The 15,628-nt window shown below is 38.0% G+C and overlaps 2 protein-coding genes across 2 annotated transcripts; both read right to left on the bottom strand.

Moving 5' to 3' along the window:
* Positions 1-171: 171 nt before the first annotated feature.
* On the bottom strand, positions 172-2,791 carry LOC18992517. Its single transcript, XM_006415924.2, has 12 exons — positions 2,616-2,791; positions 2,429-2,490; positions 2,263-2,340; positions 2,104-2,179; positions 1,923-1,993; positions 1,696-1,797; positions 1,503-1,592; positions 1,296-1,370; positions 1,038-1,070; positions 803-874; positions 603-665; positions 172-496 (listed from the first exon to the last, which is right to left on the bottom strand). The coding sequence occupies exons 1-12, from the start codon at positions 2,668-2,670 to the stop codon at positions 359-361; spliced, it is 915 nt and encodes a 304-aa protein (XP_006415987.1). The 5' UTR covers positions 2,671-2,791; the 3' UTR covers positions 172-358.
* A 209-nt stretch (positions 2,792-3,000) lies between these two features.
* LOC18992516 (small subunit processome component 20 homolog) lies at positions 3,001-14,725 on the bottom strand. Its single transcript, XM_024152113.1, is given in 30 exon segments — positions 3,001-3,990; positions 4,131-4,352; positions 4,564-4,849; positions 4,931-5,453; positions 5,456-6,647; positions 6,735-6,800; positions 6,920-7,045; positions 7,171-7,560; positions 7,652-7,833; positions 7,908-8,044; positions 8,140-8,600; positions 8,728-9,132; positions 9,234-9,483; positions 9,590-9,730; positions 9,816-9,996; positions 10,095-10,434; positions 10,522-10,762; positions 10,853-11,045; positions 11,138-11,451; positions 11,528-11,602; positions 11,691-11,868; positions 11,953-12,139; positions 12,468-12,646; positions 12,737-12,843; positions 12,964-13,037; positions 13,133-13,211; positions 13,624-13,668; positions 13,853-14,010; positions 14,356-14,487; positions 14,603-14,725. Coding segments are annotated over 30 exon segments (7,827 nt in total). The 5' UTR covers positions 14,672-14,725; the 3' UTR covers positions 3,001-3,096.
* Positions 14,726-15,628: the final 903 nt, after the last annotated feature.

The raw sequence follows: 15,628 nt of genomic DNA, 5'->3' as shown, positions 1-15,628 counted from the left end.
TTTTAATCGAGTCATCTGTTTTGTTTATTATCAAAATTTATGATTATTTTAATTTTATATTTTTGTTTAAATGTAATATTATATGACACAATTAAGATATCTCGGAATGAACCGAAGTTTTTTTTTTTAATCGGGTCCAAAAAAAAGAGTGACCGTTCCAACAAGATAGCTCAAACGATAAAGAAGGTATCTGTGAATTTATTCATGCTCGTTCCAAGTTCGCATAGTAATTGGATAAACATATTACGTATTATTGTCGTTCCACACATTTTATAAACAAAACATTAAATAAAAAAATTGAGCACTTTGACTTCGGCCCCTGGGCGGTTGGACTTTTGCCTACTTACTTGGGTCGGGCCTACTTGGTTTCAGCATCTGTAAGCAATTTACGAGTCCGCTGGTTCGCCGAAAGTTTAAGCTGTTCCTGCTTGGTTTTCACTGTGGTTGCTCGCTGTGTCTCAGTGCTTTCAAGCAGTTCAGCAAAGTTTTTCAGCCCCTGAAGAAAGATCGGATGAAAATTTCAATCAGGAAAAGAAAAAGTTTTCTTTTTAACTCGTTGGAGTAATGCGAATAAGTATGACTTGTCAACAAGAAAAAGATACCTTGGTTTCAACATCTGCAAGCATTTTACGAGCCCTCTGGTTCGCAGGAAGTTGAAGCTGTTCCTGTAAGATTGAAGGTTTGCATCCAAAAGGTTAAATACAAATGAAGAAAAAAAGGGAATATCAGATTAACACAAAAAGTAAGGATATTAATACAGAGAAATATGGGAATCAATCCGATTGTAAGAGAACCCCCTTACCAGTTCAGGCAGTTTTGTGGTCTTGCCTCCAAAATAGTTATACATGTGTAGCATGCAAACATTTGTAACATCCTGCCACCAGAAACAGAAACGGAATAAGCACTGAGTTACCACAATTGGTGGGTGGTTCAATTAAAGAAACCATGATCATAATTTGATTCATAGGCTAATGATGCCTACTAATAAGACATCATGTTCACATCTGAAAGGGAGGAACGTGAAAGATAAATGTTACCTGCTTGTATTCCACCGTGTCCAACTGCCCAAACTGCAAGAAAAGGTTGAAATGTCAAAATAATTATGAGAGGTACTAAAAGGAATGAAATGCTCGAAATGAGAATCCTGATCTGATCTCAAAGACTAAATCATTGACGGCTGCAATCGTTTTAAATCACGATGGTTGTAGCAAACCACATGCCAATGAGTAAAAAACAACTAATAATATCTTCAGCATTGGTCATATATGCATTAACGAAAGGAAACTAAGACTCACCAGTTCAGCAATAAACTTACGCAATGACTCCAAATCCATCTCAATTGAGCTGAGATCCTCACGAACCAAGGTAACCTGTTCAGCATAACCGAAACCACATTTCGTTGGTCCAAGACTGCTTAACATACTACAGATACATAACAATGAAAGTCAACCATTCTAGTCTACAGAAACTAAAGAGAAGGTAAATATAATCGTAATACATACCTCGTTCTTGATGTCCTTGGAGAGATCAATCTGTTTTTCTACTTTATCATCCATATTCTGAATCTTCTGCGTTAAATGCCTTTTTGCAGCCTGAAAACCAAAAGATTAAGATGCAAATTCATCCCTGCAGCTTAATATATCATCAGAAACACCATAAGTAAAAACCAGGAAGAAAAAAAAAAAAAAAACTCACCGCGAGTGTCGCTGAAACATGCTCCAGATTCTTTGTCAAGTTAGCTACGGCACTATCCATGTTGGCCCTTGTCACGTACATAAGGTCAGAGAACGAGATTCCCTAATCAGTGAACAAGCACAAACAATTTTTAGTTCCCTTGAATTGCTTGCAACAATGAAACATACTTCGACAAAACCAGCATAAAGAAACAGCAGAAATCAAAAATATCAAAAACTTCATTTCACCTTCCACCACATATAACCATATCCGAGAGCTCCCAATGCCGCAGCAGGAGCAGCAAGGGCTTGAAAGATTCCTGACACACACACAAAAAAATGCCAAGAGAGACTGATAAATAAAACGATACACTAAGCCTTAAGATACAAAATATTTCAGAAGAAGTAAAAACTCCCAAACTTTACATACCACTAGAAACTCCATTCATGACAGTTATCTGCCGCGCTGAAGCTAGCTGTCGAACTTCCATGGCCAATCGACGAACCTTCAAACCAATCCAATTGAATTGAAATCAATATGATTTCTCACCACAATTTCTAAATCAGAAAAACGGAAACTAGCAAGTACCTGGGCAGCTACGGCATCGGAAACATCATAATCTCCCTCAGATCCATCTCCAGATTTCTCCATACCTTTCACCAGAGACTATCCAAAGAACAAATCATGCCCAACAACAATAAGGTCAAAATTTTCAAGGAGACAAAAAAACTACAAAATCAATTAGTTCAAGTACCTGCAATTCACCCAACAGATCCGATAATTTTCCGTTCTTCATCATGATTGTGCCAGTATAACCTTAAATTCAACAAATCGGAAACGGTATCAGAATATATAGATACCAATTTAGTAATCGCGAAGAACGCAACAGTAAAGCAACACGAGAGAGAGTCAGATGAGCAGAGAGAAAGCGAGTTACACACCTGCTCCGGCTAAGAGCAAGATCCTCGATAAGCCAACTCCGGCCTGCATCGCCATAGCTCCGACTGTTTACACCGCCGCCGATTTGTCGAGAAATCAAAATTTAATTTAGGTATTAAGAGAAGCAAACTGATGTTTTTTTTTTTTAATGCTTATTGCATTTATTAATTTTTTTTTTTTGCTAGTATTGTAAGAGGTACGTGCTGCTCACCCGTGCTCAGTTTACTTGTCAACGACGTCCTCTCAATGGTCAAAATTCAACCTATGATTAATTTAGCATTAGCATGTGGAAATTTTTTTCTTTTTTTACGGTCGACATATTGAGTAAATCACTGAGACAAAAGTTGTTGGGATAAGAGACAAAGATGGTTTGGAATGTGGCAGGTAAAAAAAATGGATCACAAATGCTTGAGAAATGACTAAATATATAGTCTAATAATCTTAAACAAAATAAAAAATGGCTTAAATGTTGGTAATGGGAGCTCAAGAGCGTGACCATCTAGCCATTTTACAGCTCATCATCCTTCTTTTCTTGTTAGCCTTGTTCTTTGAAGCTAGCTTGAGTTTCCTCTTTGCGTTTCTCTCAGGGTTTATCACCGCCATTAGCTTCTCCTCTCGCTTCCTCTTCTCCCTCTTCGCTTCCAAGCTCTCTTTGACTTCTCTGTAAACTTGCACAAACATTTGGCTGCCTAAGCTCTTGTCTCTTACACTGTCTCTTACCTCTTCCGCTAGCTGTTTCGACTCAGGTGAGATGACTTTCCCGGTAAACCCTTGGCAGACTTTGTACAGCGGAAGCAGGAATCTGAAGGCGTATAGTCGACACTCTTCTTGATTCAACTTTGAGGCAAATTCTTTATACACCCTGAACACAATTCTCGTATGAACCAAGTCCATATCAAGAGCAAGCTTCCCCATTCTTTTGAGCAAACTTCCAACCAATACATTTCTTACATCATCTTGGCCTTTCTCGCTGCTAAGGTTGTCTGAAGTAAGAGCCAGGAAAGTAGACCTTACTTTCCCTGAATCAAATACTAGAAAGGCTTCGAGGAACTTTGCTTGCTCATCCTTGTCAAGACTTGACCAGTACTCATGATCTGATTGTCCAACCATAGAATGAAGACCAGAGACCGCAAAAACAATATTCTGTGTGAGAATATCTTCTGCAGTGGTGTGGGTGCTGCGGGTCACCTTTAACTGGAAGCAAAGAGAAGCAGCTACCATGAAAAGGCTACTTGGCTTACCAAGAAGAGAATCAGCTACTAGTGGTTTCTGAGACTCTTCTAATTTCTTAAAATAATAATTCAGGAGCCGGCAGGTTATACTTCGCAACCACTCGTGTGGGTGCAACAACAACTTAAACACCATTTTCCAAACATCCTGAAGAAACAAGAAAAAAACTTATGTTACTTCTTTTAAAAGAGGAACAGCAAAAAAGATCAAATATCAAATAATAGCCAAAGAAGGAAATATATATTGAAAGAACAACTTCTCAGAACTAGTTTTGTTGTGAACATTACCTCTACATGTTTTTCAAAACATAAATGAGGAAACTGCTTGAGCATCTTCTCTATCATAACCAGAGAGTAGTATGGTTCCTCCCAGAAAGGACTGCTGCCTTCCTCAACAGTATTTTGCAACTGTACAGCAGAGTCCAAAATCGTTTTAGCATCCTGCAACAATTTACTGCGGATATGCTTCGAAAATGCACCCTTCTTGACTTCAATGAATAATCCCAGTACCTGCACAGCCATCCAACAAATGAATGAGAGAGTTGTCAACTGCCGCAAGAAGCAACGCACATAACCACAAAACCAAGCTTTGAGACGATGTTATCAGCCATAAACTTTCAAATAAGAAGCAATGCCAAGTTATAAGTTAGTTCCTGCTTCCTACTGATTTGATACCTAACTATTGTCAATCAAAACATGCGCGGCCTTCAGAGCAATTTACCTGTGCTGCTTTAGCCTGTGTGTTCTCCTGCTTATACCAATCCAGACAGAACTCAAGAATGGAATTATAATCACTGATGCGACCTATCAGAAGTTTTATCACATCACCAATCTTGAACAGCACTTCTTTATTATCTTCTGTCTTCAAACGACAAGAAAGCTCAACAAACAAGTTTTGAGATTGCTGGTCAAGAACTGACTGCTTGCTGTGTTTAGGTTGTGAGAATTTCTTGATAAGATCCTGAAGAACCTCAAGAACTACTTTTCTTCCAGATGGATGTTTATAGCTGGAGGAAGAAAAATACAGTTAATATTTGAAAAAAAAAACAAGAGGCCAAATTTCCACAAACCTTAGTTCACATACATACCTCAGATTATTCAGCAGAAAGCTAAAATGTCCTTCTATGCGTTTCTTAGAAAGTGTATAATTGACCAAAAAATCTAACAGTAACTCTTTGCACTTCTTGGAGACTGATTCATCATCATGTGTTATCATCAACCTTGAAACCTGATCCGCAACATCATATATCTTCGGATCTTTCCCTTTCACGATGGCCTTTAGAAGTGAAAGAGAAGCATTCAATGATTCCACAGATGAATCCGGTTCCAGATCAACAATCATGGGGAGCTGAATCAGCATATTCGACTCCCCAGGTGATAAATTGAAATTTTCATTGCCGAGAAGAGCTTTTAAGAGGCTTTTGCCTGACTGCACAAGAGGACCACTGGAATTCACTGCAGACTTAGCAATGATAGTTAACACTTCGGTTTTCACTTTCCCTGCTTCAGACTTGAGGGAAGGCAAAGGTAACCTTATCAACGCAGTGAAACAACTAACAGATCTAGATACAACATCTTCATACTTAGAGCTCAAGCACCCAACAAGTAGTTGACAAATGGATCCAATTTCGACACCAGCTCTTCATTAGTATTGCTTGGTTGGATTTCCTTCAGTCTGTTGTGCAATAAGTCCAGAGCAAACCTGGTTATGAGATGTGGACATGACTTGGCACCAGAAGTTTCTTGCAGATGTCCCGATTTCGTTTTCTTTTTGGATGGCTGAGAAGACGCTTGGTCTCCAAGACCACTCTTGGTGTTAATAAAACGGTCATATATAAAACAGAAAAGATCGCCTTGATCAACAGATGGATTTCTTTCAATACCAGCCACAATATGCTTCAACATCTTCTCCAGTTCTGTTTTTAACGTTAAAGTCATAGGCCCCTCCAGCTTCGAAGTGACCGGATCAAGCAGCTTCACTGCATAGCTTCTGAACGTTACATTTTCAGCAATCCATTTCATAGTATCACGTGACTCGCGTGTTTTCGTTTCTTTCTTCGTCTTCTTCGATAAAGTTTTTTCATCCTCTTTAGGTTCATGAACGTCTCCAAGGATATCGGCTTTCTCCACATCAAGGAGATCTTTCAAACAATGATCCAACTTCCAACCCGTAGGATTGGGCAGGCACTCCGATAAGATGTACTTGACAGTGTATCCGAGCACATGCACATCAGATCCTTTCTTTAATAGAGAACGTAGTTTTTTAAGGAAAAGTTGCAAGTAATCCTCCAGCCCAAGTTCCTTCAAACAAGCAGCCAGAGCCTTTCTGGCTTCATCACGTTTGCTCTCCAACCCGTTCGTCAAAAAACCGGAAACTTTAGAAACTATAAAATCTATATTTGAGTCCATTATCTCTTTGGGGAGTAGCTTTAGAACCTTCACCGCAGCTACATAGCCGTTCACATTAACACTACCAGATTCAGATTCCATCAGCATCTGTATCTTGGGGAACAAGGTTTTCTCGAGGCAAGTCCTAACCATCTGTCCGCAACCATCTTTTGCAAAATGAAATCTGTCCAAAATCGAGCAGACGAGATTCACCAGACGCTTTTTCTTCTCGGTATGCATCTTCATCTCATCGAAACACCGATTCAATAGAGCGTAGTACGAATCCCAATTCATATGAGCAGACACGGATGCAAGGGCTTCTACGCATGCATCATGGACATTATTTTGACCTATTTTTCCTTGTTTATCAAGCAACATGTTGAAAAAGACTGAGATCAAAAGTTCTCTCACTACTCCCTGCAGCCCCAACAGAAATTGGTCGTAAGTCCATTGAAACTACGAAAAAATAGTATTCAAAGAATCTAAGAGACGCAAAGAGGTCACCTCAGGCAGACTGCTATCTTTGATTTCCCTGGCAAAACGATTAATCGCCTTTGCTCTACAGTGTGTCTACAAGACATTGAAAAGAATTAAGAAGTCACTGTAAGGTTTCTATTATCTTTTCATAAGCTATAAGCTGCTTCATCCTCACCATAAGAAAAATACAAACTTTCAAATAGTCATTTTACCTGAATGCTAAAGACGTTTTTAAAGAAATCAACGTCATCGTTTTCAGAGCATAAAGGTCTGAATGCAGCAAGATTCCCGGAATCTGGAAGTTTCGTCACCATTTTGCGTATCAAACGAAACTCCTCCTGCAGCAGAATTATTCGTTTCTAAGAATTTTTAATGCAAAGAAGAAAGCCAAGAGTATCCATCTTAAAGTTAGATTTAAAGAAGTAGCCTGACACTTATGTCAGACTAAGAAGGGTCACTGTACCTTTCCACAAGAAATTCCTCTCTTTACCGCATCTTTAATGTGTTTCAAAATAAACTTATTTATAATCCACAACACACGATGTCCTCTCCAGCTTGCATCAGATTTTGAAACCTCTTTGCCAATGTCAGAGTGAGCTGAAGCCTCTTGGCAAAGTATGGAAGCTGAGAATTCAACAAAAGTGCACAAGAGGCTACATGCACAGTCCTTTAACGTAACTTCTGATGATGATATGTTGTATAAACTCTGTGAGAGAATGATCATCATGTGCTGCTCCGAGGATTTGTTAAAGAAATCCGCATCAATCTTCGCATAGGCATTGATTATTGTGTCATAGTCAAGCTCATCGACTTCCATGGGTGAGGTTGCATTCATATCGCTGACGCATTTTGCCTGCAAGATGACGCAACCAGTAGTTTGCTACAGTCTCAAAACAAAATGAGAAGGAAGTGGCTCAGCTTCAAATAGAGATTTGTATACTTACCACTAGATCCAGAGAAAAGTCGATTTTCGCAAGAGATTCAAGAAGATCACAAATGCATAATCTAACATCAAGTTCAGCGTCAACAAGCAGAGGAGAGACTTTATCTATAATTTTGCTAGTACTCTCACTCCCAAGCAATGATGTGATGTCCTGAATGGCTAGCAAAGCCTCACGATGAATATCTGCATAAACAATAAGACAAGTCACACAAGAGACGTGAGATATTATATAATTCTTACCAAGAGAGTAACCATACCAGAATCTTTCACACGTTTATCCAAGAAAGACAGCAAGATATCCAAATACTTCATCACATTAGATTCATCTCGGATGTGCTTGGACAATAGTTTAAGAATCTTAATCTCTCTTTCTCCATGATACTTGAATGATTTCCTGATCATAATTAGCAAACAATTTTACTTTAGAACAGAAAAAGTAAAAACAAAGAGGAATAATAACCAAGTCTGTTAATTTACAAGAACCCTTACCTTTTCAAAATATCCTCACGGAAAAGAGAATGCAAGCTGTTAATCAGTGCCTCTATATAAGGATCTAAGAATCCTTTGATCATATGGTCATCATCGTCCAAGTCACTCTCAAGACGGAGCAGGTTCTTTATGAAAGTCAAGGCAGAGGACTTTATAGCTTCTGAAGCTGTGGTGACTGTTAGAATCGAAAAAATGTCTGGAACAAGAGACTCTTCCCGACATAAGAAGGTGACGAGACTGCGGCTTTTACTCATTGACAAGAAGCATGAGAACAATGAGCTTGGTTTCTCACTGCTAGAACCCTCCTGCTTAAAACTCTTGATTAACGGATTCACTGCTGAAAAGAAGAGGTCGCAGAACTCAGAGCCAAGATCACAATCCTCGTACTTTTCAAGAACACGAGCAATAATCTTCAGACATAAGGATCTCAACTCTTTAAACTGCTTCACAGAAGTGCCAGCCTACACACAAAAAAAATGTCAGACAGGATAAGAATTCCAAAGAAATGAAATGAGCGAAAAACAAATATGGTTTGTTTGAATAAAAACTTTAGGGAACGAGAGCAAGCAACATTAATAACAATTTTACCTGGTCGTGATTTGTTGCAACACTCTCTTTATCAATGCTCTTTCCTTCGTCGATATTGGGATCGTAGTTTATCAATAGCCGGACAACAAATCCCATCAGAAAGTCGAGAAATGGTCGGACATGAAATACATCAAAGACTTCAAGTATATGTTGGATGACATGAAGAAAACCAGATTTCTTCTTCCAGGATAAGGTCGAGATTCTATCAACGTTTATATATTTGTGGAAATTCGACTTTTGGAAATAATCCAGAGAGCTTTTGCCTGAGCTCCAAAACAAGTCCGTTGTTTCCTCTGATATGATGTTCAAAGGCTTCATCAACAATGCGAAGAACAGAGCAAGTTCATTAACATCCAGCTGAGATATAACGCCAAGAACCGCCTCCCGGTGACGAATACTTGTATGCTAACAACGAAAACAGAAAAAAAAATGTTGGGACCTAAATGTAAAACCGCATTGGCAAAGGTGAAGTAAACTAAAAAGAAAATAGTATGTAATACATGTACCTTACGCGACGCTGAGTTCTTCAAATTCCTAACTTTTGGCATAAGGATCCTAATTACAAGAGAAACAAAATGAGATCTGTGAGCTTCATCAATGTTCTTGGAGAAGTTCCAGGTCGCGAGCTCTTCTCTCAGTTCTTTTGGTTTGATCAAATTCTCCAAGCGGTGGCGGTGTGGGAGTAAATAGTCATTCCACAACACAAGGCACTCTAGGACATTCATTTGTATTTCAGCATCATTATCGTCCAAGAACCTGGTAAAACATCCAAAGAACACAAAACACATGCAGAGAGATCCATGTCAATGAAATTATCTTAGTCCAAGATATTCAAAAAGAACAGAGGATTATCAGAACCAACCTGTTCTGCATAACATCGTTTACAAACTGGCTAAAACGCGAAGACCTCGGATGCTTCATCAACTTCAGCAAAGCCAACCATTGTATAAGCAACCCCTTCCACTCCTCTCCTTTACAAGCTCCGCCATTATATAATCCGACCCTTCAACGTAGAGAGAAAGACTTGAGGGCAAGAGATGAAAATTAAGTTACTCTTCAAGAACAAGAAGACATAGAGAAATGATTACCTCATAGGATTTTCGCTGTTGTATCCCAAAAACTTCAATAACAAAGGCAGAAGATCAGAGGCTCGAGACAGAGCAACAGTGGGAACTTTTTGTAAGGTCTTGAGCAACAGAGATACTACTTTTCCAGTAGGTGTACTATCACACGACTGAAAGAGAAACGAATTAGAACTCTCCATCAGACCTGCAGATTGAAAACATCAGAATTGTAAGAAGACAAGACAGATAGATGAAAAGAACAAAATAGAGATACACAAATTACTGAAATAACAAAAAACCTACCAGTATGTTTCTGTGAAATGCTGTAATTTTCATTCTCACGATGATTGTCGTGTGCTTCAAGTTTTAGTTGGCACTGGCCTAAATAATGAACAAAATCGTTCCACACCGCTCCTGTGTGCTTCCTCATAAGAACCGCAAGGCACTCAGATACTGGTTCCCATATTTCAGAGAATCGATTATGAAATAACCCTAACATTCCATTAAACACAAGTGGCACATATGCGTCATGTATCCTGCCAGCCGAGAGATCCGTTCGTATTGTAGTAATGCCTCTGACCAACTCCATTGCAGTCGATACTGTGAGATGAGACTCTTCGACTGTTTTTAATAAGTGAAGAACCTGGTAGAATGCAGAGGGAAAGTTATAATAGGTACGTATGTTAGTAAACCAATCAGGATTTGAGGATAAAGGTTTTGGAATACTCACATTCTTTTCATGGAAAGACTTTTGAATCACTTCAGTTTTCCGCTTCTTCTTTGGAGGATGCTCTTCAAAACAAGGGTTACGAAACAAAGTTGCAAAATGGCACAAAATCCTTAAAGTCATTAGACGGATGTCTTTGTTCGAGTGACGTAAATTTTCAGAAAACATGTCAAAGGCATCTTCAGCATTATTTCCTTGAAGTTCTGGACATGTCTTAGAGATATCATCATTAGCTAATGCAGGACTGCAATTAAAAAAACGAATCAGTGTACCATCACAGAGTCATCAAACATGGAGAAATAACTGAATAACCACCAAAAACATACAAACTCACCTATACACAAAATCCAAATAGTCAGCCACAGGAGACAGCACTTGTACACATGACTTGTAACATTTAGCAAGAGACAAAGCTTCCTCTATATCACTGTGTATGCGTCTTCCATTAGAAGGGAATTTGTGACATGACCTCAAAACAGCACCAAGTAAGCTCTGCCACATCAGTTCCGGAGCACTACAAGTGCTACCTGAAAAAAAAAATGCAGCACATAAAAAAAAAAAGATTGAGTTTTGATAAATTCTAGGTAATACGACTTGAAATGGCATGGAAAAAACTTACCAACTGAGGCTGCCAAATGCTGTATGAGAGTATTCTTTAAGCAAATCAGCAATGACGAATCCACTTTAAAATAGGGAAAACATTCGACAGCTCTCCTTACAGCAGCAACCTCAGCCTCTTCTATTTGAGCTAATCCTGCATTCTCTATGTTCGTTTGGATTTTCTTAATCTTCTCTTCCAAGAACTCATGAATTCTCTCAAATGATTCATCTATGATGTTCACCCTGTCGTGACTTGTTTGCTGCTTCTTACAATATGATAGTAACAGAGGAAATACCTCCTCCGGAGACCCAAAAATCATATTGTTGATCGACCTGCAACACATAAGTCAGTCACTAAAGACATAAAAGATATGCAGATTTTAAAGAGGTAATGAAAAAAGAGTCTTGCCTTAATATATGACTTGAAAAAGCTTTCACTATTAATCTATCTTTCTCTAGCAACTCCCGCAAAAAAATCAACAAACTGCAAATTGGAAGATCAATTATTCAATTATAAGGAAAAAAAAATTATCATTAACAAGTATAAATAAATGACTTGTATAGTAAAATACCTTGAGCTCTTCAACGAAAAGATGGGAGCCCATTGCGAGGCAATGGATTCGATTTCACTGACATCACAAGGTCTGTCAATGGTGCATAACATCAGTCCCAGAACTTTTTTGAGAACAGCAGAGGAATCCGTAAAAGTTGACACAATCTGGCTCACGAGTCCAACCAAACATGAGTAATCTGTTACACATTGACAAGGAATTAAATTGGCAATACGATCATGCAATGTATGTTTTCATGCGTGCCCAATAAGAAATAACTCACCATAAACCTTGAGACCTTTCTTAACCCTAACACCTGAAGTAAGCAGAGTCAAGAGTCGCCTCAAATGAGCTGATTTTTTGTTTTTGATTGATTTTTTCGTTTCTTCATACAGGCAATTCCACATAACACTTAGTTCTTCTGCTTTAAAATCCTCGCATAGTCTTTGCAAAGTTGAACTCACAGCTTTCTACTGTACTAGCAGAACCTGCAAAATGAGATACAAGATCCAAACATGATCAGAAGGAAGTAACCATGTAAAACAGTTTCACAGTATAAATTCAAGATTATACTATACCAACTCCTTTTTCTCTAAACTTAATTCCTAAATCAATCACATGCGACAATAATAGAAACGGTTTAAGTAAAATAAAGAAACTCTACAATATTGACTTCCTAATCTCCCAATTTCGGCCCTCTCCATTAGGACTTAACCAAGAGGAAGCTAAATCAACCGAGTATTAAAGAGAGATAAAGAAAACACACTAGACTTCTACATAATTAATATATTCTAACACATGTTTAGAAAAGAAATTATCACCTAAGGACAATGTTGAATCTTTCAGCAAGAAGCTCAAAACCTGCCCAGCTTTGGAATGGAGTCTCAGAGAGGGACCCCTCATAACATGATATAGTAGACTAACTCCTCCACATATTTTCAGTGGATCTGCAACTTCAGAAAGGATCCTCTTGATCCCTGTAATGTTCATGAGAGAAGAATCAACTGGACTGTCCCTAACATAGTCACATAGATATGAAAACAAAAAAAAATGAAGAGAATCATCACCTATTTCGAGTTGCTCATCCCGTGCAGTCCTCAATAAAAATGACATCGAAGGTGACATAAACTCGTTGACATATTCGTTGGGGTAATACCTCAGCTCCAATGTATATCTACATCAAAAGAAAGTTCTTTTTTTTTAAAAGAGAGAAATCTATAAAAGGATTTAATATCCCCTTAACGGAAGAAAACTACAATATTAATCCATAGCAGAATTGCAATTCTGTACTTACCTGAGAATACCTTCGAGGTCACATATGAGATACTTCTGAAGGTGCCTCACTATGTACGACCATGATAAGAATATCTGCATGAAAGGAAAAGACCAAAATTCAGCATAAAAATGATATATAACATTAAGCATTATCCCGGGTATACAATTTGATATACAACAGCAAAAACCTGCTCAAGAATCTCTGTCTCTTTCTGACCACAATTTTTCAGGAGAGTCACTAAGGAGTTTACAAGTCGTGGAAGGAAGCTAGACAAGAAACATACAAGGGCAACTGGTTAGAAGATATAGACAAGAACTGATTAAAGAGACCACACGCGAAGCTCGAGTGGTTGACTCTAAGAAGATATTTAAAACAATCTGCCAAATATCAGTCAAGAAGGAATTTCATTTTCTAGTGGTCTAGCAATGTCTCGTATATAAATTTAAGCTAGTAACCTGTTCTGCCATATGATCAATGTATGCAAATGCACGAGAAGGAAGGAAAACAAAATTTTAATAACATTTTTTAAGCAATGCATTATCACATATGCGAGAAACTAGATTTTCCAATGTTCCATGAGTACTCTGTAGGCATCGCACAATGGATATTCCATATCACTACATTACTCTGTTTTCACTTTCCAGAGTATGCTAGGCACAACGTTTGGAAAATACTCACGGAATAAAGCTGCGCAAGAGATCTCTCGATAAAGCAGCAATCAACCTGCGCAACAACAAAAAAAAAAACGTTCTTTATACTTCTACACAGAAATAGGTTACAAAGTGCATGCTCTCAGAAATGGAAAAGTGAAAAAGATTTAGCAACCACAATCTTAGCTACTTTGACGAGATTATTATTCTTTATGGAAAATGTCGGAATAAGAAGTTGGAGTGGGAAGATGGCAAACCCAAGAAACGCTTCCAGAGAGAATCTTGCTTTTATTTGTAATCCAGAGACAAGTTTTTTGAAGATTAATTCTTTTTGCGAGATAATTAAGGGCAGAGTTTGAACAACCGGCAACATTTCTTCATAAAATGAAATAAAATCTGCTGCTGTATTCAGTTCCTGCATTTTAACCAACCAAGTGAACACAAATTTAATAACTCTCTGAAATATGTATATGTGATGGCTACAGACTCAAGAGACAACAGAAAACCAAAAAAAGGCCTTGACTTGTGAAATTTCAGTTTCACACAGCCATTACAAATTGCCATCATCATTCAACCATCGTAAATTAGCTTCTTGCAGACAATGAAGCAAAAGTTAAAACCAAAGACTAACACTAATTTTTTGTATACTCTTGAAACAACCATCGTAAGTAGGAAACAACACTACAAGACAAGAAGAAGAAGAAAAACAAAGATTAAAACTTTAGAAAGAAAGTCTTAAGGTAACATGATCAAAACATACCCTCCATTCCACGAGGCAATCCTTGAAAAATGTGGAATCTTTTGAAGGCTTATCCTTGACCTTATCCAAGCTCCTAAAGACTTTGTGGACTTTGCTTTCAATGCCATCCATGCTCTTGGAGAAATTCTCGTGCTACATCCATAAGTAACAAACCACAAACGAATTCATAATTAGAGAGCACCAAAGAAAACAGTTTTCAGTGAATCTCTGAAGCGGTAAATACAAGAAGCAGAACGAGAAGACGAACCACAAATCTGTTTTTTCCATTGGATTTGTTAAATGACTTTACAGCCCGAGAATCATTCGGAGTCGCCATTATCACGGCCGAAACTGCTAGGGTTTCGTAAACTCACTCGACGCAACGATTCCGATTCCGAGGTCTCTGCGTAGTAATTTCGATTTCCTAGAAACCCAAAACGTTACAATTGACTCTAGACCAAACAATTTACTCAATTTATGCTAAGACGTTGTACAAAGAAACAAAGACCAAAACTTACGCTTTTTAGAAACGAAATCAACAAAGAATGCAAAAGCGAGATTGTTCTAAAGAGGAATTTCGAAGAAGCTCTGGCTTTTGCTTGGGATGAGTTTAAGAAATAGAGAGAGAGTGCCGCGCAGAGGTCGAGAGGACAAGGGTTTAAACCTTGTTTTTTTTCTTCGAAATTTATAGTCGGTTCTTTGTTGGGATTTAGCGTGTGTTGCTTATGTAAACACAATTAGGCAAACCGGACCGAAATATTCGGTTTTGGAGCTATAAACCGAATGACTACATATTAAAATATTTCTCGATTTTTGGTTCGCTCCAAACCGAACGGTTCTTAAATTCTTCAATGGATTCATAAACACCAGCTAGCAAACCACCGGAACGTTTTGAAAAGACATCTTTACATCTTACCCGAAAGAAAACTTTTTTTTGAAAAGATAAGCATTCTTTTTTTTTTATTAACCGTGGGGATTCCAAAGGCTGCTACGTGGCCAAAACGACTCAAACCCAGGAATCTCCCGCTTGGAAATTACTACTGGACCAAGGCGGCTAGGTACGCATTCTTTGCATAGACTCTTCCTCTGATATGTCTTTTCTCCTTTTATTGTTTATTGTTACACATCAAACTATAAGTCTATAATGTCCTTAAAAAAATATATATTCCCCATTGAATGTTTCAGAGGTTTTAATTTTTTAGTAATTTTTTTTCGTCAATGGTTTTTAATTCTTATTTAGTAGCTGAACTAGATAACCAAACTTAAACCAAGAAATCTCATGATCAATTTTCAA

This window comes from Eutrema salsugineum, unplaced genomic scaffold, assembly GCF_000478725.1.
Source record: "Eutrema salsugineum unplaced genomic scaffold, Eutsalg1_0 scaffold_5, whole genome shotgun sequence".
Classification (NCBI taxonomy): Eukaryota; Viridiplantae; Streptophyta; class Magnoliopsida; order Brassicales; family Brassicaceae; genus Eutrema; species Eutrema salsugineum.
Note: the sequence above shows the minus strand (reverse complement) of the source record. Positions and strands in the feature narration are given on the sequence as shown.